Here is a 26,210-nt window from a genome sequence, read left to right as displayed (position 1 = left end):
TTTATTTTGCCAGACATCAACAGCGCATTCCACCTAGACCCACTAGTGAAGCACCTGTAATAAGGCTTAAGTACGGGTGCCAACTGATGATTCTGGTTGGCCCTTCTGGACTATTTTTCTTTCTGGCCACTGCTGCCTTGGCTCACTTTCTTGAGCTGTCTGCTCTGCGCACGCTTTCAATTCTTGCTTTGTGAGACAGAGTCGTACATCTGAATTGTGTTAGGTTGCCTTGTAGCAGCCCAATATTATATGTGGATGGTTTTGCTTGGTGGTAGGAGACTTATAACTACATACAATATTTATAGATTTATTTAATATTTACACACACACCCTTCCTTCCAAGGAGTTCAAGCCTGTGTACATGGTTCTTCCCACCTCTTCATATATTTACCATCTCTGCAGGCTGTGTGAAATTAAGCTGAGGGCCAGAGGGTCCCCAGCCCAAGTTTATCTGAACAAGCCAGAATTACAAACCACAGTCTGAAGTTGGTCATTCAGGCAAAATGTAGTTAAAACTAACCACAGTTTATTCCAGTTTGGGACACAATGACAAGCCATGGTTAGTTGAAAATGGAAGTGAATGCCCCGGAGCTGGAGCAGAGAGTGCACAAACTCGAGTCTCATGCACATAATGCTAAATGATGGTGTAGTGTTACATCCGAACTCTCTCAATAAAATCTAATGATTGCATGAAAGCAGGTGTGTGTTGTATTCAGACACGGTGAATTAACTGTGTACTGTTCCCTTAGGGGCAAGCCAGTCTCCAGATTCTCTCTCTTCCCTTGGCCAAGAAGAACCTTGCTGTAGGCCTACATTAAGGGCCCAACCAGGGAGCCATTTAAAACCCTGTTAATCAGCCTCTTAAGTTAGCAAGACCTGTGTGGCACCTCAATTCCGTATGGCACAAAGTGTACTGTGAACCTGCCCGTGTATGGAGTCCCCTCTGCCCCACAGCTTACCTTAGAAAGTTGGTTCTCTGGGCCACCTCGCTGGAGCTCCGAGATAGAAATATGTTTTCTGTCTGTGTTCTCAAGGACTGCAAGGACGAAGATCGGTTCCTCGACCCACCAACCCCCTCCACTGAAGTTGACCTTTCAGGTGTGTCCGATGCAGACAATTCATCTGCAGAGAGAAGAGAGAGGACTGCAGTGCTGATAGCAAAGAAAAGGAGAAGCCATAGTCCAAACCATCAGGAATCCCAGCTTGGCTTGGCTCACAGATTGGCTCTCCACCTCACCTGGCACCACTGGGCTCCTGACTTTCTTCCGATTGGGCACCTTCAAAAAGGGTTCCTGAAGCAAGGCAGCAGCAGTTGCCCGTTTGTCCGGATCAGCTTCAAAACAACTCAGAATGAAGGCCTTGGCTTTCTCTGACATGGAACTGGGCACCTCGGGGTGGATCTTGAACATGCCCACCTGAGAAAAGACACATGACTGGCAAATAGTACTTTGGCAACAGTACTGTCAAAATGGAACCACCCCTGCACAAGAGGAACCCCAAGGTTTGCAGTACAAAAAACTTCACAAAAAAAATCTAATGGTAGGACCCCCCACCCCCAAACAACTCGGTGAGGACTGAGCATCCTCGGTGACCACAGAATGAGGACTAACTCTTATGTGTGGAGGTGGAACTGAGGGTAGGGGGATTGAACGGAGTGGTAGGAATCCTGAACAGCAGGGCTCTACGTTGCAACATTTTGTTGCAGGTCCCACTCATCTAAGCTTGTCCTGTCTATTCTAATTAGCTCGTCAAGGTCTCAGGGAGGGACCCTGAGCAGCCCAGCCCAGCCTCTTGCAGTCCTTGAAACAGAGATGCCAGAGTTCGAACCTAGGATGTTATGCCTGCCAAAGCCTGCCCTCCATACCACTAATGTATGTCACCCCCTTTTCTTGTTTTAGATATGTTAATAACAGTATTTTAAACTTCAAAATAAACTATTTAAAATTCTTTATCATCACCATCATCAAATTTATAAACTGCTCCACATCAAGAGATAAGCAGTGTACAACAATTTTTTAAAAAACATACAATAAATCCGAAACAAGCAGTGGCTGGAATTTAGTGATTAGCCAGGAAATGATTGCCTGAAAAGTAAACACCAAAACCAAACTAACATAGATGCATGCCTGATCTCAGTTGGAGGGCATTCCATAGGGTGGGAGCCAACACACTAAAGGCCCTACTCCTGGAGGTTTCCAAGTGCTGTGACTGGGCAGGATGATAAGGGGGAAGGCGTGTCCTCAACTATCCTGGTCCCAAGTTGTTCAGGGCTTTATAGGCTAATGTCAGAACCTTAAACCTGGCCCAAAAACAGATGCAGAGCCTTCAGCAGAGGTGTTACGTGCTGATATGGGGCGGCATTGGACAACAGCCAGGCAGCCGCATTCTGCACTAGCTGCAGCTTCTGGACCAGCCTCAAGGGCAGCCCCACAAGAGCACATTGCAGTAGTCTAGTCATAGTGTTCCCAATTGTACCCCGAATTGCAGCTGGAGGACTCTTAAAATAGGAAACGGCAAGTGGCATCCCCTTCTGGTGCCAGTTGCCAACCCAGAAGGTGAAGAAGAGAATGCGGAGAAAACAGCAGCTCTGGCAGCAAGACTTGTGTTGAGGAGTAGCAAGGGGCCTTATCCCACCACCCCACATTCCTTTCTCAACACAGGCCTTATTAGTAATATTAGTTGCAGGTCAGAGCTCTGTTTGTTTATGAATTACGTTTCTAGCCCACCTTCTCCCTCCATGGAACTTTCCTCCAAAGGAACATACATTTTATTGTAATGTTTTATTGATATCCCTTCTTCCCACCAAAAATAGTGCTCAAGGCATCATTCTGGATGGGCCTCCCACACTCCCAATTTTTATCCTCAAAACAATGCTACACGGTAGGTTAGGCTGAAAGGCAGTGTGACCGACCGACCCAGGATCACCCTGTGAGCTCTATGGCTGAGCAGAGATTCAAAGCTGGGTCTTCCCAGAAGCTGAGTCTTCCCATTCCTACCCTAACCACTAGAGGATAGTACCTCTCATCACTACAAGACGAAAAGTGCCTGGAAGTACAGCTCCTCCAGCTCTGGCAGAATGGAGGGAGGCTGCTGCATTTTCCCTCAGCTACAGCCTCTGTCTGATGCTAAAGGTCCTCTGGGACCAAACTCTTAGGACTGCACTCCAGTGGTGCAGTGTGACCAGAGCTTGCAGGCTCCAAGCACTGGGAACGTTTGATTAGCAGGGACAATGACATCACCTCCCCCTCACCCCCACCCCACACACATCAGGCTTCTCTGTTCCCTCTGAGCTTAGCTGCAATCTTAACCGCAACCTTAACCGCAACCTTAACCTCAATCTTAACCGCAATCTTAACCGCAAACTGAGCTTAACCGCAATCTTCTCTGTTCCCTCTGAGCTTAGCCTCAATCTTAACCGCAATCTTCTTGCAATCTTCTTCAATCCTAACCGCAATCTTAACCGCAATCTTAACCACAATCTTCTTCAATCCTAACTGCAATCCTAACCGCAATCCTAACTGCAATCCTAACTGCAATCTTAACCGCAAACTGAGCTTAACCGCAATTTTCTGTTCCCTCTGAGCTTAGCCACAATTTTAACCACAATCTTCTTGCAATCTTCTTCCATCCTAACCGCAATCTAAACCGCAATCTAAACCGCAATCTTAACCACAATCTTAACCGCAATCTTCTTCAATCCTAACCGCAATCTTCTCTGTTCCCTCTGAGCTTAGCCGCAATGTTCACAGTAGCTGGGGGAAACTGGATTTTCCCAGCAACAATATATTGTTGTGAGCTGTTCCTGCTGTAATGCAAAGTATTTTGGATTGGCTTTGAATGGGTAATTAAGACTCATTAGCTTTACAAAAGACTTATACAATACAGAGGGAGAGAGAGGAGGGAGGGAGAGACAGAGATGGATCAACACAGCTGTCTGCATTTTTGGACTTTCCTTGAGGGCCTGGCTGTTTATTTTTATGTAATTATTTATAATACTTTTATACCGCTTAATATATTAAAATCCCTAAGTGATTCACATTAAAAGTACAAGTAAAATGCAATATAATATAAAAACAAAAAATAGTAAACAATTAAAAACATTACAACAAGGTAACAATAAAACAGGACAGTAATATAATCCTTTACAGGGCAAGGAAAGCCTGTATGAACAGATAGGTTTTCAAGAGTCTTTTAAAACTTGCCACCGTTTCTGCCTCTCGAACGACACATGAGAGAACGTTCCAAAGGGCAGGTGCCACCATCGAGAAGGCCCACTTTGATGCCACTGCTTGGCGACATTCCATTGCTCACGGAACGACCAGTAAGATCTCAGGGATCAACTGGCTATATACACGGGAAGGCGGTCAGCGAGGTGGCTAAATTTACCACTACCCCGGCGCTACATTTCTCTTGCAGTCACAAGTATGCCCAACTTGCTAGAGTGGTCCTAGACAGAGACTGGCATGGCCAGCAAACTAGGAATGTCAGCTCACCCACTTTGCTGGTCATCTGCAAGAATCTAAGCAACCCAAGAATACCCACATGCTCTCCCCAGCCTCACCTTGAACATGGCAGCCTGCGGGCTGCCCAACTCGAAGAAAGGGGGCTTGCCCGTAGCCATCTCGATGATGGTGCAGCCCAGGGACCAGATGTCAGCTGGCTTGCCATAACCACGGGGCCCCTGATCGATGACTTCCGGGGCCATGTACTGCAGGGTGCCTGAGGAAGGAAAGAAGGGAGAGGCCAGAAGAGTCATGGGAGCCACATCACACTACCTTCTAGCAGGAGCTGGTCAGGTTTCTCCCCAAACGACATCTCCTTCCCTTCTTGCTGGTACTTAGTTACCTGTTCCCAAAATAGCTTTGACACCCCTGATCTGGACTTAAATCATTTTTAGGCTGTTATTTGATCTCTTATTTATCTGGCCACAGCCAGAATCCTCACTTCGGATGGTTGTTTCTCTGGATCTACCTGAAAGGCTGTTTCCAAAGAAAGAGCTAAATTCTTTTAAAATGCAAAAAATCAATCCATTGAAGGTTAGCAACTTTAGGCAAGAATAAGCTGGAGTAGAGGTGGGCAACTGCTGGCTGTGGGTAATGTGTTACATGTGACCCCCACCCCAGCGCGTTCCTCCCCACCACCACATTCTGGCGCCAGGTGTATTTTAAATCTCTGTATTGCTGCTAGGTTTTATTCTGGTTTTATTCTGGTTGTATTGTTATATTGTGGTTTTAATGTTTTTATATTGTTTTACTGTGTGCATTTTGGTTTTAAATTTGTGAACCACCCAGACAGCTTTGGCTATTGGGTGGTATAGAAATGAAATAAATAAAATAAAATAAAATTTGGCAGTGTCAGAAAAAAATTACATGAACTCGCTCCTCAGCAAGTGATACATGCATTTGTTCATCCTAACCAAGTGGGATTTATTTGCCAGAGACAGGGAGCAGATAATTTAAGCCCTGCAGTAAATCTGATTGCTTTGAATTCTAAAAGAATGTATGTCAGCAGCGGTTATTTCACTCGACTGTCACTTGACGCTGAGAAAGCATTTGACAAATTACATTGGCGGTTTATTTATTTATTTATTTAGAGCAACTTTACCCCACTCTTCAGCTGAAAAAGGCGCCCAGACTAGAGTGGCTTACAAAGGACAGTCCCTGCCCTCAGGCTTACAATCTAAACGACACAAAAGGGAAAGGGGCTGGGAGGGAGGAGGGGAAAGAAAGCAAATACATCGCTGACCTCTGTATTGGGCCAGGTTGGTTTCCCCCTTGTCAGTTTATGTTTGCAACCTTGGGAAAATTTGGATTTCAACAGGAGTGTTTAAAATGGATTAGTATCTCTCTTCTGTATCACAAGTGTTGACAAGTGGCATTCTTTCAACTTTTTTTTTTAGGATGGAGCAGGGTACAAGGCAGGGCTGTGCTCTGTCTACCTTGATGTTAGATTTGTGCTTGGAAGCCTTGGTGCGTGCAATTAGGCAGAATAATTTTCAGGCTTGTGCACAAGCAGATTGATTATAAAATGGTTTTATACACAGATGATTTGTTGTTATTCGTGAATTGTTGTTGTTCAGTCGTTCAGTTGTGTCCGACTCTTCGTGACCCCATGGACTGTAGCACGCCAGGCCTTCCTGTCCTGTGCTCTCTCTCCGGGAGTGTGCTCAAGTCCATATTCATTGCATCGGTGATGCTATCTAGCCATCTCATCCTCTGCTGTCCCCTTCTCCTTTTGCCCTCAGTCTTTCCCAGCATCAGGGTCTTTTCCAGGGAGTTTTCTCTTCGCATTAGGTGGCCAAAATATTGGACCTTCAGCTTCAGTATCTGTCCTTCCAATGAGCACTCAGGCTTGATTTCCTTTAGGATGGACTGATTGGACCTCCTTGCAGTCCAGGGGACTCGTAGGAGTCTTCTCCAGCACCACATTTTGAAAGCATCAATTCTTCGGCGCTCAGCCTTCCTTATAGTCCAGCTCTCACAGCCGTACGTTGCTACTGGGAAAACCATAGCTTTGATTAGACGGACCTTTGTCGGCAAGGTGATGTCTCTGCTTCTTACTATGCTGTCTAGCTTTGCCATAGCTTTCCTCCCAAGGAGCAAGCGTGTTTAGAATATTTTATGCCAAAATTAATAAGATTAATTGATACCTTTGGTACATTTTCGGGTTATACTATTAATTGGACAAAATCTGAATTAATGCTGTAGGTAGTTTCAAGTTACCCAAATTAGTTAGTAATTGGCAATTTCGTTGGTGCCCAGAAATGATGACGTATCTTGGCATATTTGGTGCCTAGAGATATTTCGCAAATGGTTAAATTAAATATAAGGGCATTACTGGCAGAAATAGCTCTCAACTTGGAAAGATGGGCATCACTTAATTTAAGCACTTGGGGCAAGATTAATACATTTAAGATTAATGTCTTTCCATGGGTAATTTGTGTATTATGTAGTATTTCTTTATATATTCCTCAACCGTGTTTTCAAAAAAATTAGGTCATTTTTTGGAAGTTTATTTTGGGGAGGGGGAGCTCCTCCCTGTCTTTCATTGAAGAAGATGCAGTTGTCAATTGAAGAGGGAGGATTTAATTTCCCAGATCATGGTTTATATCATAAAGCTTATTTGTTGATCTGTACTAATGATTGGAAAACAATCCCTTTAATACTCCTCCATGGGTTGTTTTTAGGGATGTACGAAGAGCCAGTGTGGTGTAGTGGCGAGAGTGTTGGACTGGGAGCCGGGAGATCCGGGTTCTAGTCCCTGGTCAGCCATGGAAGCTCACTGGGTGACTTTGGGCCACTCACAGACTCTCAGCCCAACCTACCTGACAAGGTGGTTGTTGTGAGGCTAAAATGGAAGGATTATGTAAGCCGCCTTGGGTTCCTGAAAGAGGGAAAAAGGCGGGATATAAATGTAATAAAATAAATAAAAAATAAATAAATCCCTTACCTTGCCGTCTGTGGGGGGTCCACTGGGGGGGGAGATGATCCATTCCCCCCCCCGAATCCTCGCCATTTGCATCCCTGTTTTTTCACACAATAGGCTATGTAAAGATTTACTTAGCCTATCACGCCAAAGAGCAGGGACGCAAATGGCGTAGTGGACGCCATTTGCATCCGCAGTCCGTCAGTCCAGCCAGTGGTGCAGCAATAGTGGCCGTATCGCTGGGGCTTCGGAGCTGGTGGCAGGCAGGATCCGGCGGGCAAGGACTTCGCGAGGTAGGAGATCCGATCCTCCACAGACTTCAGGGGGCCGGATTCAATAGAATCTGGCCTCATTGGGGTCCGTGGAAGATTTCTCTGACGTCCCTAGCTTTTTTGGAGTCAAATTATTTGGCGCCCCTTTCTGGCTGGACAGCGCTGGGATCTAGGTATATTAAAAAGAAACGAATGGCTCCACCAACAATCTTAGCAGCAAGAGAGAATGGCTCGTCAGCTGCAGTTTCACCCATTTTCTTATGCTAAACTAACCTTATGGGAGAATCCAATTTTGAAAATAAAGAGACAACCTTTTATGTGGAGGAGTTGGGCTGATAATGGAATTAATACATTAGATCAACTAAGAGGTTTGGATGATGAATTCCTACCATACTCACTATTGCGGATTAGAGATCATTGTCTAGTAGGCAGTATATGCAGCTTCAGCATTTACTGGAAATTTGTATACGGCCCATCGGCGATGAGTGCTTCAGTGCCTCCTGCACTTTTGGAGGAATTAATTCGGGCCTTGCAGAAAGCTAAGAGAGCAATCCTGTGGCTACTTGACAGCGCCATCTAGACACTCATAGGATTTTCTGGTTCCTAGGAACCGAGCTCAGAGCCAGGACTTCGAGCTCGGTTCCCAGAAACTGCGCTCCCCACCCCCTCCACGCTGTCTCGTAAGCAGCACGGTTCTTCCCCATCTCTGCGCTCATAACTGCAGCATGGAGCAGGCAAAAAGGGGGCGTTCCTGGGGAGGGGAGGAGACTGCGGAAGCATCGTTACAATGCTTCCTATGCGCCATCTGGCCTCCCACTCTCCCGCTCCGATGTCCCCAGCTAGACAGCCAAAACCAGCTGTCTAGCCGCAAATGCAGTGTGGCCAGAGTGCGGAAGGAGAGGATCCCCTCCATGCTCTGTCCACTCTGCATTGGATAGTTGGCTGCCTCCGAGTTTGGAGGCGGCTGACTTTCCCAATAGCATTGCACCCTAAGCCTATAACAGATGTCTATAAAAGTCATTTGGAATTTAGCAAAGTAGATGCTCAGAAGGTCACAGATGAATGTAATAAGGATTTGGAATGCTCTGTACATTGTAATCAATGGAAACTTGCCTTAGCTTTGATATGTACTATTTTTCTGTAGATTTAAAATTGAGATAGATTCAACAAAAATTGGTATTGTGTGTATATTGGACACCACAAAGGTTTGCTAAGAAGAAGCTGGCTAGCTCTGCTAGATGCTGACGATGTAATATGGGCAATGCTTCGCTGAGGCAGAGGACATGGGCATATCCAGCAGTGGCTTTTTTTTGGTTGGAAGTCATGGCTTCTATAAATTTTGTTCTTGAAAAATCTGTGATAGTCATGGATGTACATGAGCGTTTAAATTACATGCCTGTGATGTGGGTGTTAACAGATGGACAGTAAAAGTGGATAGTGAGAGCCCATGCGGTTGCAAAGAGATTTATACTCCAAGCTTCGAAGGAAAAACACCTGCCACCTATCACTCAATGGACTGAAGATCTTACTGCTTTTGCTACATTTGAGCATATCTCGTACAACTGTCCAAGTTGTCTGGATGCTTATTTAGATATATGGACTGCTTATATTAACATATATATTTCAAATGAAGATGTTCATCCTTTTTCCATCCCACTTGTGTTTTCTTTTTTCTTTTTCTCGTTTTTCTTTTCCTTATATCAAGGCAGTTATTAATGATGGCTGTATATTGATACATTTCATGCTATGAATTCCCCTTTTTGTTTGTTGTTACTGTTCTGTTGCAAAGAACAAGATTATTTTTTTAAAGGTTGTGGGGGGAATGGCAGTTTTGCCAATACAAAGCATTAAATGGGTCAAATTTAGATTGTTCTGAAGGTAAATTTGACCCATTTAATTATCCATAGCCCTAAAACTGCCTTTTCCTCCACTAAAACCCAGTTATTATTTTTTGCCACAGAGCGCAGCAGGTGGGGGTGTCCAGGGGGCAAAAATGGCCCCTGGACCCACCAAAGTTTCCTACCCCTGGGCAAGAGGCATTTATAGAAGTCTGGTTCCACTTTGTAACTCTTATAGACAGGCCAGATATATTGCAATGGCGTTCAAACATCATTTTATTTCATGTTTATTGATCACGGACAATTTGATGATCATTTGTTGTTGTGCAACACAATACATCACTCCCTGTAATAGCAAACTCAGGCAGTGAGTGCCAAGAGAAATAGAGCCAGACAGGGCCACTGAGAAAGAAGAGGTTGAGCTCCTTACAGTTTATAAGGAGGAGGGCATAGGAACATAGGAAGCTGCCTTGCACTGGGTGAGACTGTTTGTCTGTTTAGCTCAGTAGTGTCTGTTCTGACTGGCAGAGGATCTGCAGGTTCTCTTTCCCATCACCTGCCACCCAATCCATTAACTGGACACGCCAGGGAGTGAAGCGGGACCTTCTGCATGCAAAGAATGTCCTCTGCGACTGAATAGCTGGCTGGAACCCTGGCTGGCTGGAACCCTGAAAAGGAGCATTCCTGGGAGAAGAAGACACTGTAACTTTTTGCTTTCTCTTCCAATTTCCCTGTGTATAAGCACTTTTATGATGGTTACCGAATTCAGCGGTTGTTTGGGAAAGAATGACTTGCAAGTGATTGTTATCTTTCCTTTAATTACGGTTATTGTTGATCTTTTGTTGTTTTGAGTAACCTTGCTCTTGGGTTGCTTCCACATGAAGCTTTTATCGTGCCATCACCCTGCCTCATGTACGGAATTTTATGGGGGGTCCAGACAATGACGTCTTCCAACTGTAACCTTCCTGTGTTTTCCCCATTGCTGTTTCTGTCATTTTTTTTGCAGTAGAAAATAGGTTAAGGAAAAAAAGAAGAATAGAAGCACCCTTTTATTTTGAATTGATATGCTGGCTTATGCCTGTAATAGAATGTTGTTTTTTAATGTTCATTGCTAAAACTATAAGGAAGTGTGTGCAGGGGATGGGGGAGAGACACAAACATAATGAAGAAAGAGGTAACTCCTTCCCCTGCGAAATACACACACATGATCCCTTACCTGTGAACGTCTCCGTACTGGGGCTGATCCCTGCCAACCTCTTGGAGGTGCCAAAGTCTGAAATTTTTAACACTCCGCTGTATGTGTTGATCAAGACGTTATCTCCCTGTCAACCCCAGAGAGCCCAAGTCACTGCTTTGGAGGTCCAGAAGTTACTCAAGAGCTGAGGGTTTTCCCCCGCTCCAGAGCATGAAAAAAGGAGAAGCACCAAAAACCTCCCTGCTACCTCCAATACAAAAAGCCCAAAGACTTGTGCTCAGAAATGAAAACGTTTTATAATCTACAAGTGGGGCTTGCAACAAAATGTTGCAGCATGGAGTGATCCTGTTCAGCCATGACCTCTTCACTCCATTTCATCCCCTTTCCCCTAAAATTTTACAGTATTTGCCCACCCGAATTGTCAGCCAGTATTCTGGTCCGCTGAGCATGTTCAGCCCTCACTGGCCTATTTTTTTGTGGGGGGGAAGTTCTCTCTGAAGCATTTTCCCCTAAAGATCTTCTGTACTTCTGCACACCTTTGGGTTTCCCCAAACGTGCTGATACCTCCCTCTTGTGAGTGAGTGATGCCATTTTGGCTATATAAGGATCGGCACTCCAAGAATTGACATCAGTATCAGTATAGATTATGGTATGCCTGACACCTTTTGAAAACGCTTTTCTTCAGGAGCACTGTGAAAAAATGGCAGACAAACTACGCTAACGTTACATTCTAAATGCTAAGATGAGCCAATAAATAGAAACCTCCAGGCTGCAACCACACACACACTCCCTTGGGAGTAAGCCCCACTCAACACAATGGGACTTACACCCAAGTAAATATGCGTAGGATCAGGCTGTTATAATGGAATATGTGTCTGTGTATACACAGAGAAAACAGAAGGAGGTGAGCATCCAAAGTGGATCACAAAGGAGAGAAACAGGTTTTTAGGATGCAAGATAAAATTTATTATAAGAAGCCTAACACATTTTGGCCTGTTTTCTATTTTAGGACTTCTTTAGGGCATAAAAAAAAAAGTCTGCAGAATTTTTTAAGCAAAAGATTGTCTCCTGTGTCAACTTTTTCTGTGTCAGACAGAAATTCTGCAGACATTTTTCTTAACCCCTGAAGAAAGCCTAAAGTAAGAAAAAAGGCCAAAATGTGTTGGCCTTCTTATAATAAATTCTATCTTGCATCCTGAGAACCTGTTTCTCTTCTTTGTGATCTGTGTACACACACACACACACACGTGTTACACAAACAACTCAAAATATAAAATGTAACTCCATATCCATGTTTAGAATCCACACGACCAAAACACTTACTTTAAAGCAGGGCATTGAACCCCAGGCCTATGGGCCAAACCCAGCCCTCTAAGTTCCCCAGAAGCCCACGCCCCCTTCCCCTCACCCCACTCTTTTCCCTGACCACCTATCGTTTGGTGGTTTCCTGGCTTTTGCACTGTTTTATCCCCATTCTAAAAGGTTGACGGGCCTCCGCTAAGGCTGAGTGACTGGCAGTAAGAGATTTAAGCTACAATAAGCTGCTATTTTTGGCCCCGACCCTTTTGCCTTTGTCCTCACCCAAACCTGGAATGTGGCCCCCAAGAGCTTCTCTGAAATTGAGTTCGACCCGCAAGCTGAAAGAACTTCAACAACACTGCTAAAGTTTATAGTTATTAAATCATCTTAGCATTGATTTAGGATTTACTCCCTTGTTTATTCTTATGCTACTGAATTGCAATGCCCCTGAAGATCATTTTCTCGACGCGTTGGACAAATCATAGACTTCGTTCCTTTTCATTCCTGGGACTTTGCCTGTCCTTTTGATTCTGTCTCCCTTCTCCTGCCCTGCTCCCTACCAGTCCTGACAATGCCGTGCAGAGGTGGCCCCCACACACATAAATGCTGGCAGCCCAGTCTGGGACAGCTCTCACCTTGATATCTCTATGGACGATCTGGTTGTCATGGAGATAACGCAGCCCCTCTAGGATTTGCTTGGTGTAGTAAATTATGGTTGGCTCATTGTCCTTCAAGGGTCCCCACATGGATCGCAGAAGAGAGGAAAGACTTCCTATATGGGAACAGGGAGAATGGGAAATTACAGAGTCTGAAAGCCTCTAGGAGTCCAACCTCCTGAATGACTGCCTCAAGGCCACCACCTCCAGTGACTGTATGAACAAGCTGCCTTATACACTGTCTAGGCCTGGTGTCATGGGTAGGCATGGTCGGGCACCTGCCAAGGGCCCACACTCCAGCAGGGGCCCACAGACAAGAACCCCTGGAGCTGCTCCTTCTCTTCACCATTGCAACCTGTTTGTTCATTTGCCCAGGAAATGGTGCTGGTGAGAAGGAGGAGCAGTAGATGCCATGGCTACTTGCTCACTAGCTCTCTGCCTGTCAAGCAAGCAAGTGGCAGCAGTGAGGAGAAAGAGGAGGAGGAGAAAGAGCAGCTGATGACGATGGCAGTGAGAAGACAGACTCACTGAGGGAGGGGGCCTGTGGGGGTGCCTTGCCCAAGGGCCCTCAAAAATCTGGAGCCAGCACTGACTCAGTTACACCATCGATACATCTACCTTGATTCTCCAACTGGCAGCAGGCAGTTCCACATAGAGATAGGTGAGAATTTTGTTTCAACATATATATATATATATATATATATATATATGCTTATATTTAGCAGGTGTATGCCTTCCATACACCTGTTAAAGATGAAAAGCCCATCAGAAAAAAGAAGTGGCAGCCCTAATTCAGATTTCTAACAGCTAAGCCATCAAAGCCTGGATGGATGAATCTTTCAGTTTTGGTTTCTCCCCCATTCAAATCTTTTACATTTCAAGTTCTTTCGATCATAAAGATGGAAATCCATACCATCACACACGAATTTATCCAGATTCACAAATTTCTCATCTTGAACAGGTGTATGTCAGTTACAGGTAGCACATGATCCTCTTCATGCTGGGAACAGGATTACCTATTGGATTTGGCTGGCGCAAATGGGCGAGACTCTTATTTCAGTTCATTTTTTATGTACCAAAATTCACAAATTTCTTCATATTCAGGATGGAAAGAGCTTGTGGTTTAAAAAGTCTGAATGCAGGAGAAACCAAAACTGACAGACCCACCCCTCCTTGCTTCCACACTGGCCCTTAGGAACACTTGACCCATAAGCATTTACTTCCAAGGGTCTCTTTTCTTTGGAGGTTTTACAAGGCAACATTTACGTACATGGTCAAATGGTGTCTATTCCCAAATCAATGGCGGGGAATCACATAGCACAATACTCATTATTTTGCCTCCTCACACACCCGGTAATTTTGTTTGTTTGTTGTAACGTGATGTCTCACTTTTCATTAATAAATCATCCTCAAGACAGCTCGAAAACAACATAAAATCACAAGCAAATTAAAAATGCAATACTAGCAACAAGCAAACAGCAATAAGGCAGCGCATAAAGACAGATCAGCAAATGGCAGAATAATAGTGTCTTCATTAGCTGTAAGTCAGGGGTGGGGATCTTCTTCCAGCCCAAGAGCCGAATTTGATTTTGACATAGCTCTTGGGGGCTGCATTCCAGTGGTGGGTGGAGATAAAGGCCAGTGTGGTGCAGTGGCAAGAGTGTTAGACTAGGAGCTGGGGGATCCGGGTTCTAGTCCCCACTCGGCCATGGAAGCTCACTGGGTGACTTTGGGCCAGTCACAGACTCTCAGCCCGACCCACCTCACAGGGTTGTTGCTGTGAGGATAAAATGGAGAGGAGGAGGATAATGTAAGCCGCCTTGGGTTCCTTGCAAGAGGAAAAAAGGCGGGGCATAAATGCAATAAATAAATAAATAAATAAATAGGGGTGGGGCAAAAATACCAACCAATCAACGCCCCCCCCCCCCAATATTGTAGCTTAAAGCTCTTACTGCCAGTAACTAAGCCTTGGAAGAGGCATTTCAGCCAAAACCAGGCAACCACCAAACGTTTGGTGGTGGGGTGAAAGGGGCTGAGACCAGGGGAAGGGGCCATCTGTAGAACCCCAGGAGAGCCAGATTTCCTCCCCGCCCCTGCTTTGGGGTTTCCCACCCCTGCTCTAAGTAAACAATGCTTGCAGGGAGAGAGAAAAAGAACGGCCTTCAAAGCAGGCAAGGAAGAAGCAAACCGAGCTTCCGTTGGAAGGCCATTCCACGGTTTAGGCACCACCACTGAAAAGGCCTGCTCTCTTGACCCCAGGCACTGACAAGGAGAGTCTCCAAAACTGAACTCAGGTCTCCAGTAGATTCAGACAAGAAGAGAGGGTTCCCAGGAAACCTGGTCCCAGGCAATTTAGGGCATTTAAAGGCCAGCACCACTTGATTTGAGCCTGGAAACAAAACTTGGTAGCCAGTGAGATTGTCTGTCCTGCTGACCACTGCCAAATAAGTCTGGCTGAAGCATTTTGAATCAATTCCAGACCGTCTCCAAGGCAGGCCGATATAAGTGACCAAAGATAGATCTCATTAATTAATTAATCAATTCATTCATTCAAAGCATTTTTACCCTGTTCTTCACATAAAGGCTCTCAGAGCAGTTTACAATAATTAATAATTAGAAACTTCCTGCCCTCAAGCTTCCAATCTAAAACAACATGGGACATGAGGAAATGGATTGGGAGGGAGAGGTAAAAAAGCATGATGGTGATGTTTGATTCTTAGACAGAGTCTAGGGGGCCATAAGATAGTTCTGATTCCTGGATCTGAGGTCAGAGATGCCACTTTGACCTTGGAATCAGAAGTCCAAGTTCCCAGCCCTTTTGCCCGTGCAAAGGGCCCACCAAGATTCAGCCAAACTTCAAGAAGGCATCTTCTGTCTACTTACCCCCCGGTACCTCCTCCATGAAGATCTTGAGAAAGCCATCTTGACTGACAGAGCCCAGATAGCGGACAATGTTCTTGTGCTTCAGACGCTTGTGGAGAGCAATCTCTTCATGCAGGGGCTGCGAGTATCTGAGGAGCAAGTGTGGCAATGCATGAGAGAGTGACTCACCCTCTGCCAAGGCAGGGCCGGCCCTACCCTTAGGCAGTAGTGCAGCTAGGGCTAAGGTCCAGGGCTCCCCAGCTCTGGGGGACCCCAAGGGAGCACTGAGAGAGTGGCAGGTGATATGGGCATCAGAGCAGCAGAAACAAGCTCTGTTTAATTCCTGTAGTCATAATGGCGCTATGATTTAAAATGCTAAACTGCACATGTTCAGGGTTGGCAAATAGTTTTGTTGTTACTGTACTAACGTATCGGTAACGTAGATGCTACTGTAAAGCATGAAAAGATGGTTGAGGTTAAGAGAAATGTTAGCTGAGTGCTTCACAACTGAAAGAATACACATGGCCACCAAAAGGGCTGCCCACAAGACCATTAAGTCCAGGGTCAAAAAATAGCTAGCTGCACCACTGCCCTTAGGCAGAGTGAGGCAGTTGCCTCAGGCAGCTGGTTTTCGGTGTCAAGAAAGGGCAGAAAATTGTTGGTTATTTAATTTAGTAGTAGTACCCTTACTGCTAGGGAGGAGGAGAGGTGCTGGAAGGATTTTCTGCCTCAGGTGCCAAAATAATTTGAATGGCCTTGGGTACTATGCCCTTTGACTGGGCTCAGGGGGAACCATCTTGCAGCTGTGCCTCAAGGAGCAAAATATCTTGGGCCAGCCTTGTCCCAAGGATCCTGTCAAAGTATCTTGGGCCGGCCTTGTCCCAAGGATCCTGTCAAAGTATCTTGGGCCGGCCTTGTCCAAAGGATCCTGTCAAAATAGCTTAGTCTGGCCTTGTCCCAAGGATCCTGTCAAAATAGCTTGGGCTGGACTTGTCTCAAGGATCCTGTCAAAGGTGGGAATGGGATTCCATGACATCCTAGAACTCTCCCCCATTCTGTTTCTGCAAAGACATCCCAGAGCTCTCGCTGCTTTCTCCCCACATGGAGGAAGACTCAAATCCCCAAGGAGTGATCCAGCAATCCCCTCCCTGCCGCCCACAGCTCTTACCTGCTGTCCCGCTCCGGGATCTCCTTAATGGCGATGCGCACCTGGTTGCTGAGGTCTCGCCCAGCGTAGACCACCCCATAGGTACCTTTACCCAGAATCACCCTGTCGCCCGCTTCTGTGTATTCATAGTCGTACTGTGCAAGCCAAAGCACAAAGAGTTAGGGAACTACACGGCCTGGTCGAGAGAACCTCAGGCTCACAGGTCAAATCCAGCATACCTACGGTCCCAATCTAGCCCTCCGGGGGTCCCCAGAGGGTCATCATCCTTCCCCTGGCCCACCCCCTTTCAACTGACTGCCAGTCATTTGGTAGTTTCCTAGCTTTTACAGTTTTCCCCCTATTCTTAAAGGTTGAAATGCCTCTCCTAAAGGTAATTACTGTCGGTAAGGGCTTAAATATACTGGTTTTTTGGCTCCGCCCCTTTTGTCTTTGGCTCCGCCACCACTGGAATGTGGCCGCCTGAGAGCTTCTCTGAAATTGAATTTGGCCCCTGGGCTGACAGAGGTTTGACACCTGGCTGTAAGCACAGGGCTGGCCCTACCATTAAACAGACTGAGGTGGCTGCCTCATGCAGAAGATTTGAAGTGAGGTGTTGGAGGACAGTTGGAGGACAGTCACCACACAGCCTGCCCTGCATGTCCTCAGCTAGCTGGCTGCTTTCTCAAATGTAGAAGAGACAGCTAACGGTGAAGTAAGTTTCAACTGCTAGTCTGGTTGGCTTCTATACGTGGAACGGGTGATGCCACTTTGTCCTTCAGGCAGCAAAACATCTTGGATTGGCCTTGTCTCTGCAGCAGACTTTTTTGTGCTGTCTATCACAGCAGTTTTAATGCCCGTTCTCAAAACCGTCCTTCACTAGGTCTTGAGTGACTCAGGGGCCAATTCATGTTCCTGAACCAAATCAGCACCCTCTTCCCCCAACTCACCTCTAGTTCCTCTGGGGAGCTGCAGCTATTCCCTTCCTCGCCCATCTCTGCCATGAAAGAATGGACCAGTTCACAAAACCTAAGTAACAAGGTGAAGGAGGAAGGAAAACCTGAGAGAACAGACTCCAACCTGCATAAACATCTACTTAGCATTGGTTCAGCATCAAAGGCTAAAAGGGAGGCCTTGAGCTGGGAAAGGGGTGACTTAGCCAAGGAAAATTTGGCAGCTTGAATTTGGAAAGATGAGGGAGGGGGAAAGGGAGTCAAAATAATCTGGCAAATTTCAAGGGACAGGGTGCAAAATCGGTGTGGAACCTGTGGCTCTCCAGATGTTGCTAAACTACAACTTTCATCATCCCTCATTATTGGCCAAGCTGGCTGGCGCTCATCAGAGCTCAAGTCCAAAAATATCTGAGGGCCATGGATTTCCCATGCCTGGCTTAGCATAATGGCAGATTTCCAGTGCCTCTGATTTGCATTAATAGATGGTCCATATTATGTTTGTATACTATGAACACTGTGGATAGCAAACTATAATCAGTGGGTGTGTTGCATCTATTTCAACAATTTTGTGTTGAAACCGTTAACCACCACCTCCCAGGAAAGAAAACCCTGAGGCAGCATTTTTAAAATTGTGGCATGGAAGGTAAGGCAGTGATCCCAAGTTTAAAACTACTTGAAGTAGTACATCAAAATTGTATGGATGCCTTTTTAGATATATGGACTGCTTATATCAGCATGCGTGCGTGTGTGTACGTGTGTGTGTTTGTGTGTATGTGTGTGTGTGTGTGTATATGAATGAAATGGAAGTGTTCAATCCTTCTTTTCCCCTTTTGTGTTTGTTTGTTTGTTTCTCTCTCTCTCTCTCTCTCTCTTTCTATATCAGGACTGATGTTAATGATTACTGTATATTGATATATTTTATTATATGATCTCCCCCGCACTTTTTTTTTGCTTTCTTGTTTTTGTTGTTGCTGTTGTTATTGGGGTGTTTCAAATAAAAGTTTTTAAAAAAACTACTTGAAGTAAATTCGACTGAGAATCAACAGGATTTCCTTCCACGTAAATGCATGTAGACCTGATATACTAGAAATCAGATTTGGGAATCTGAGCTTCTTTTTATTTACTTTGCTGTCCTCAAACCTTTAATTTCATCTTCATGAACCCATTTTCAAACTCCATGCTGCATCCATGAGGCCTAGCACCTTGATAATGGTTTTAAAACAAACACTGACATTGTCAGAACACTGGCAAGAGCCCACAAGGGCTTTAATTGTATATTGTGAGCACTCACTGAGTGGAGGGGGAATCCAAAAATATTCTAAATAAATAAATACCTGCTGAGTGCAGCTTCACCTATCTCAGCCTTAGAGGGTCCTAACCCCCTGGCTAAGGAATTAATTAATTTCATTTCAATACTGCCCTATAGCCGAAGCTCTCTGGGTGGTTTACAATTCAGAAAAAATATACCAGCATTACAGAAAATACAAAATGATAAAAACAATCTAAAAGATTTTAACACACAACAATTAAAACAATATAAACACCTAATAACAATTGTAAATAAATGATATTTTCCCTATTAGACCTGTTCAAAAGAGCAGATACAGTTGCATCTAATCATAGCTCTCATTCATCCAATTCCACGTTGTACATGTGACGAACAAAATCAGCATGGATATGCTCCAATGATTAGTTTTCATGGGTCTGCAATAGAGCCCCTAGAAATCGCCATGTGTGAAGCAGCTCCCAGATCCATCCTAGACAAGCTCCCCTGCTTTCCCCAACACAAAAAACAAAAAGCGGGGTCCCTTATCATCCCATTTCCAAAGGTGCTCTTCCCTTCAGGATACCCACCACTCACCAGCGGCAGTGATACTGGGTAGGGAAGTACAGCTGGAAGTCTTCGGCTGTGTGCAGCACATAGAGAAAGCAGCACCGCTCATCGCACTTCGAGATGCTGGTGAGAGAAAAAAAAAAGGATCAGCATGGATCAGCACGGCCCTTTCTCATCAGCACAAGCCTGCAACTTGCCTCTCTCCTGGTCCCTCTACCCCATATTGTGTGCACCATCCCTGGGGCTTTCTGGTTAAAAGCTAGAAGCTTTCTTCCTGGGATACTAGCTTTCTACGTGTAGGGATGTTCTTTCTTTATGGGCATGGGAAAAGCATTGGCAGGTGAGCCCCACCTGCAGTCTGATGTGATACAGCCCAGAAACAGGGTGACCTGTGAGAAGTGGTGACCTGTGAGAACAGACCTGCGAGAACAGACCTTCGCAGTGAGAAGGAGGCCTAGGAGACACTTGGAAAGGGTCTCTTGCAGGAGAGAAGGGGGGGGGGGAGCCAGGGGAGGAAAGAAGCAGGGGAGGAAAGGTGGGGCACAGCACATGCTGTGCACACAGACAGGCTCAGGTTCAACCCCCAGCAACTCTGCTTCAAAAGAGAGCAAGGAGCAGATGATGGCAAAGACTTTCTCAGTCCGAAACCAACGGCCGGCCTAAGCAGAAGGCAGCTTGTTCTAATGGAACCAGTGCCAGCTCCAGGTTACTGAGGGCCCCTGGGCAAGGCCACCTCCATGGGCCCCCTCCCTCAGTGAGCCTACTTCCACATTGCCATTGTCAGCAGCTGCTCTTTCTCCTCCTCCTTCTCCCCCTCATCATCGTCATTATCGCTACCACTTGCTTGCTTGGTAGGCAGAGAGTCAGTGAGAAAGTGGGCATCTCCTGCTCCCCCTTCTCACCACCTCCGTTGCCTGGGCCAGGGCCAGGGCGAGAGGCAGGTGGACAAGGAGGCTGCAGTGGAAAAGGAGGAGGAGGAACTCCAGAGGGCTCTTGTCAGTGGGCCCCTGCTGGGGTGCGGATGCCTGATCATGCCGACCCTTGACGCCAGCCTGAATGGGACACCTTGAATTAGTACATAAGGCATTATCAAGTGGTCCGGGGCCACCACCCGGTTCTAGAGCTCATGCTTTTATATGCAGAAGGTCCCAAATTTAATCCCTGGTAGCTCCAGTTAAAAGGATCAGGTAGCAGGTGACGGAAAAGGCTCTCTGCCTCAGTGTTGGGCAGACTTGAAGGATCTACACTTTGAATTAAAGAAACTAAGCCAAGGAATTGATTCTGAGTTGCAGAACTGTACTGAGTTCACCACCCTTCCATGCAAACGTCCATGGCAGGTTACTCAAAGTTTTCTTCATTTTAGCAGTATGATTTGTGGTGGGGAGAAGAACCATTTTGTTGCCTCTGTTGTTAAACAACTGGAAGTCAAAAACCCTTGCCAATCTTCTGCAAATCACCCAGAGATTTCAGATCTACCATCTGCCCATCACCTGCTCTAAGACCCTAGAGAGCCATTGCCAGTCAGAGTAAAGAATACTGGACTAGATAGACAAAGAGTCTGACCTGGTATAAGTCAGCTTCCCATGTTAAGCACTAGCCTGGTGTTAATCACGAGCAATTTAAAATATAAACAAAGATCACCTGATTCCACGGATGGAGGATACTGGAAATGTCCAGGTGGAAATTCCTTCCTGTAGAGAGAACCCCAAAAGGTAAAACACACACACACAGAAACAAAAACCCCAAGCCTTGCAAATCAGGACCATGGGGGAACAATCAGAAGACAAAACTGAACCACTGCAAGTTTGCAAAATTCTGAACTTACCTCCTCCAGGGATCCAATGTGACTCAACGTCACTGATTTGTTTGTCTCTTGGTTGCAGACTTTGAGCTGGGATGGCTGTAACACTCTGCCCAACTCTAGAATCAAGACCTGGGAAGAAAGCCAGCAGACAAGCGCTTACTTTAAGAGAGGGATTGAACTCATTCATGGAGGAGGGGAGCTAATATCAAACCTCCAGGTTTGGCAGCAGTGTACCTCCGAATACCAGTTGCTGGGAGGGCAGCATAAGCAGGGGTGGGCCACTGGCTTCATGCCCTGGTTTTGGGCTTCCTGTAAGCATCTGGCTAGCTACTGTGGGAAGCAGCAGTGGAGGCTGGTGGCTCCGATGTCAGTGGGCCAGTGAATCTGCTCCAAGTTTCAGTCAGAACCAATCAGAACTCTTAACTCAAAGCACCTTGGATAACTCCTTTAGAGTTCTGATTGGTTTTGACTAAAACCCGGAGTGGATTCATCACCCCACTGACATCGGAGCCACCAACCTCCACAGGGAAGCAGAATGGCCGGACTACATGGGCTGCTTGGTTCTGACCCAGGAGGGCTCTTTTTATGCTCTTATGTTTAAGAGTAGAGGCAGCCATGACCTACACTGTACTGGTGTTTCTTCAGGACTATTTTCTATATAACAGTGTTTTTGTAAGTGTTTTAAATAAATGTTTTTACATTATCATATGTTGTAGTATTTCTTTGTAAACCACTCAGAGATACACTTTAAATATGGTAAGTAGTATATAAATCTATATTATTCGTATAATTAATATTGGTGCAGTGTGATACAGGTGTCATAAGCAGAGGGGTGGAGGGAGACAGAAAGAGGGAGAGAGGTTCCTGCTCCAAGAAACTTGCAGTCCAAATTTCCACAGTGGGGGGAGATGAGTAAGGTCACAGAGACCCTTTACCGAATTCCTCTTGCTGAATGGAGTGAAGCAGGTGACTTCTAGGGACAGGGCCTTTTCAGAAGTGTCACCCGAGTTGTGGCACAGCCGTCCCAGGGAGGTTTGTCTGGTAAGAACATAAGAACAGCCATGCTGGATCAGACCAAGGGTCCATGTAGTCCAGCACTCCGTTCACATGGTGGCCAACCAGCTGTCGGCCGGGAATGCTCAAGCAGGGCATGAGCTCAACAGTACCATTCCTGAGGTCTTTCAGTGCCCGGTGAAGACCTTTCTGTCCACCCAGGCCTTTTCCATGATTTCGTTAAGTCTGGGCCTCTCAGTCTTAAAATCTGTGGGTAGTATCAATGACTAATGTCATTTTACTGGTCCTTGAATTGATTTTATTGTAGTTGGAAATGTTTTAATGTTGTCTTTTTAATACTGTATTTCAATGTATTTTAATATTTATTGTCAACTGCTGAGGCATTTTATTATATTCAGTGGTATACAAGTGTCACAAACAAACAAACAAATAAATAAAATAGTGTAAGTCCCATTCATTTCAATGGGTCCATTCTAAATAGGACCAACACTGGATACTACCCTAATTTTGGGGATGATGTGAATTTTGTTTTGCTGTCGTATGTTATGTTGCTGATGATTGTGTGGCTTTATGTTCTATTTTCCATCGAAATTGGGGTTTTTATGCTTGCTTCTTGTAAGCCACCCAGAGATCTTTGTGTTATGGGCAGCATATACTGTAAATGTCATAAATTAATAAAGGTGACTAAGAGAGGTGAAGGATGCAAGAGGCAAGGGAACAAGCCAGTGTGGTGTAACAGCTACAGTGTTGGATTGGGAGCTGGGAGATCCGGGTTCTAGTCCCCACTCGGCCATGGAAACTCACTGAGTGACTTTGGGCCAGTCATGTACTCTCAGCCCAACCTACCTCACAGGGTTGTTGTTGTGAGGATAAAACGGAGAGGAGGAGGAGGATAATGTAAACCACCTTGGGTTCCTTGCAAGAGGAAAAAAGGCGGGATATAAATGCAATAAATAAATAAATAATAAAATAGATAATAAAATAGATAACAAGGGGTGAACATGAGTGGAGGCAGTTACACATCCTTCAGCTTTGCTTCACTTAAGACAAGGATGGGGAAGCTACGGCCCTTCAGAGGTTGTTGGACTCAAACTTGTTTGTGGTGAACAGCCTAGAAAGCTTTGGCTATTGGGTGGTATAGAAATGTAATAAATAAATACATCAATGAATAAACACCCATCAGCCCCAGTCAGCACAGCCAACAATGAGTGATGGTTGTTGTAGTCCGACAATATCTGGAAGGCTGCAGGTTCCCCTCCCCTGAGGTAAGAGATAAGAACAGAGAATTAACACAACAGCATCTCAGAAAAGGCGGGGCTGGAAAAGGGATCTGAAGGAAGAGCAAACGGCATCCCTACCATTTTCTTTTGCCCTGTAAATTTATGGATGTAACCAAAAGAGGCAGAGAGGGACTCCCAGTTGCTCTTTCCTCTAAACCAAGCCAGCACTGTAAAGCATGCCTTGAATTTTGTTCAGATTAGGGGGAGGGAACATAAAAGACCAGAGTGGAGAGGATACAAAAGAAGCGGATATTTCCTGACATATTTCTTCCCATCCCTAGTAGGTGGTGTGGCTGACGGTTCAGGAGAGGCATTATTAAAGAATCACCCATTCACTCCCTCCTTACCAGACACTGCTCTGTGGAGACAAAGGGCTGGCAACACTCCATCAAAACCCCCAGCCAGAAATCCACCAGCTCTTGTTTGGGGGACCATGTTTCCAAGGGAGGAGTGAAATGACTGTAGATTGTATAGGTCTCCTTGATAGAAATCAAGTACCTGCATCAATAATGGGATGGGGTGGGAGAAAAGAGAGTAAGAAAGGAGAAACACATAGTTCAGACAATCCCTCCCAGACAGCAAAGTCAATGTTTCCATCCAATTAGTGGAGGCTGGTGGCTCCAATGTCAGTGGGTCAGTACATCTGCTCTACGTTTCAGACAGAACTCTAAAGTTCTGTCCTTTAGAGCTCTGACTGGTTCTGACTGAAACTCACAGCAGGTTCACTGCCCCACTGAGATCAGATCCACCAGCCTCCAATGCATCCAATGCCAGTGACTCCAAAGCAAACTCTGGATCCCCCAAGATCAGGAAGAAGAATATATGTGGATCAGATTTCCTTTGACAGATACCACGTCAGAATGGGAAGACAAGTGGCAGATTCATTCCCTAGATTGGGCCCACCTTCTTTAAACTTTGAGAGCTGCACAGTTCTTCCCCCCGCCCCCCAAAAGCTGGTATGCATCTAAGAGCCAGTGTGGTGTAGTGGTTACAGCAGAGGCATGATTTTGACATGTGCTGTGATTAGGGATGTACGGACTGTGTGAAATCTGCTCCGTCTGTGTTTTGTGGATTGTCAGGCGCCTTTTGTTCCACCGTCTGCTCACAGACGGATGCGATTTTTTTCGTCATGTGGAAAAATACACAATTACATAAGAGGTTTCGTAACACACATTTCCCTACAAATAAATATGCATAAATTTTGGGAAAGTAAAAGAAGTCCACAGACTCCAGGCGGCTTGAGGGGGTCACTTTGCAGTGGATTCTGCAGGTTGGATTCTTGGAAATCCAAGCTAATTTTAATCCATCTCAAATTTCTCCAGCATCCCTAGCTGTGATGTAGTATGCATCTAATTTGGCACACCCTTTTCCATCAGCACCATTTTATCAGTGTCTTTCTTTTACCAATTTATTAATTTGCACTAAAATGCCTTTCCCCCCGTTTTTTCTAGGCATTGAAATATTCACACAATCACACTTAACGGAAAAACCATTTTAGCAAACGTGTAAAAAATTGATTGTAAAAAGCCAACGCCTTTCCTGTTGGCACCCTTTTAGCAACGTATTCATTTTATTTATTTGTTTTTGCCAATCTTTTAATTAGCACTAAAACACCTCTTGGCCTATGTTTCAAAACAAAACCAGTTATTGTGATCACACAATACTACCTAAACCCAAAAGTCCTTCAGTGCAAATTTAAAAAACGATTTCTAAAATTGCTCAGAAAAATATTTTTTTAAAAATTGGCCTACTCAGAATTGTCCCTCCCTCACCCATATGGCTATGTCACATCTACTAGGGTGGACATAACATAGCAGGATGTACACACACATGTACACAAAGGTATACTCCCCATCTAACCCCCAAAGTGAGGAAAGTCAGCTTCAATTCCACATGTAGCTCACAGTGGGTAGCACAAGGTGCCACTTTGTCTGGACCCCCCCTGGTTCGACACTTCTTTTCATGAATAAATAGCATCAACTTAGGTAAATAGCATTGCCTATTCCTGTAGTGGTTATTCAGAAGTTTTTGCCTTATTTTTGTACTATAACATCCTGACCTGGCGGACACAATAGAACAACCTGCAGTTTTTAAACCATGGGTTGTTCAGGAGCAAGTGGCTGCGGACTGCTCACCCGCATCCAGTGTGCTAAAGAACCCAGGAATGCTCTGTCCATGGGTTGTCTCCATGATGTGAGAATCCAGAACTCTTGGTTGTTGAGGGAGAAACAACCAAAAGAGTTATAACTCAAGAACAAACCTTGGGTTATAACTCTGGGTTGTTTCTCCCTCAACATCCCAGAGTTCCGGGTTCGCATGTCATGGAGAATAGCCTAGGGACAGGATGTCCCTGGTTTATTTAGTGCACCAGAAGCGGGCAAGTTGTTGGGATCCAGCACGCTCACTTGGTTCCAAATAATCCAAGATTAACAAACCGAGGGTTGTTTCATCATGCAAACCGGGTCAGTCTTGATGTCTTTCATTAAGATGAAAGTAGGCCATGCTCTATTTCACATTTGAGCAAGAACGAAATTGCCTGCTTTTTCCAAATCAGCCCTCTTCTTCCAGCACCTTCTTTGACTCATTTCTCCTGTTCACCTCAACAGGCAGTTAGTTCCCCTCGCCCCCACAACA

General features: G+C 45.3%; 1 protein-coding gene across 2 annotated transcripts in view; it reads right to left on the bottom strand.

Annotated features, from left to right (window-relative positions):
• Positions 1-26,210, bottom strand: part of MAP3K6 (mitogen-activated protein kinase kinase kinase 6) — a 78,033-nt gene that overhangs the window by 16,498 nt on the left and 35,325 nt on the right. For both annotated transcript variants that reach the window (XM_084815758.1, XM_084815757.1), the window contains 12 exons: positions 23,924-24,074; positions 21,304-21,411; positions 21,120-21,169; positions 19,506-19,601; positions 17,642-17,720; positions 16,716-16,849; positions 15,569-15,696; positions 12,665-12,801; positions 10,752-10,857; positions 4,562-4,719; positions 1,238-1,415; positions 960-1,122 (listed from right to left, as the gene is read on the bottom strand). In XM_084815758.1, coding sequence (XP_084671884.1) covers positions 960-1,122; positions 1,238-1,415; positions 4,562-4,719; positions 10,752-10,857; positions 12,665-12,801; positions 15,569-15,696; positions 16,716-16,849; positions 17,642-17,720; positions 19,506-19,601; positions 21,120-21,169; positions 21,304-21,411; positions 23,924-24,074 — 1,488 coding nt within the window. The remainder of the gene's footprint in view (positions 1-959; positions 1,123-1,237; positions 1,416-4,561; positions 4,720-10,751; positions 10,858-12,664; positions 12,802-15,568; positions 15,697-16,715; positions 16,850-17,641; positions 17,721-19,505; positions 19,602-21,119; positions 21,170-21,303; positions 21,412-23,923; positions 24,075-26,210) is intronic.

This window comes from Heloderma suspectum, chromosome 10 (assembly GCF_057233095.1).
Source record: "Heloderma suspectum isolate Gila_16-S chromosome 10, 16-S_ref, whole genome shotgun sequence".
NCBI lineage: Eukaryota > Metazoa > Chordata > Lepidosauria > Squamata > Helodermatidae > Heloderma > Heloderma suspectum.
Note: the sequence above shows the minus strand (reverse complement) of the source record. Positions and strands in the feature narration are given on the sequence as shown.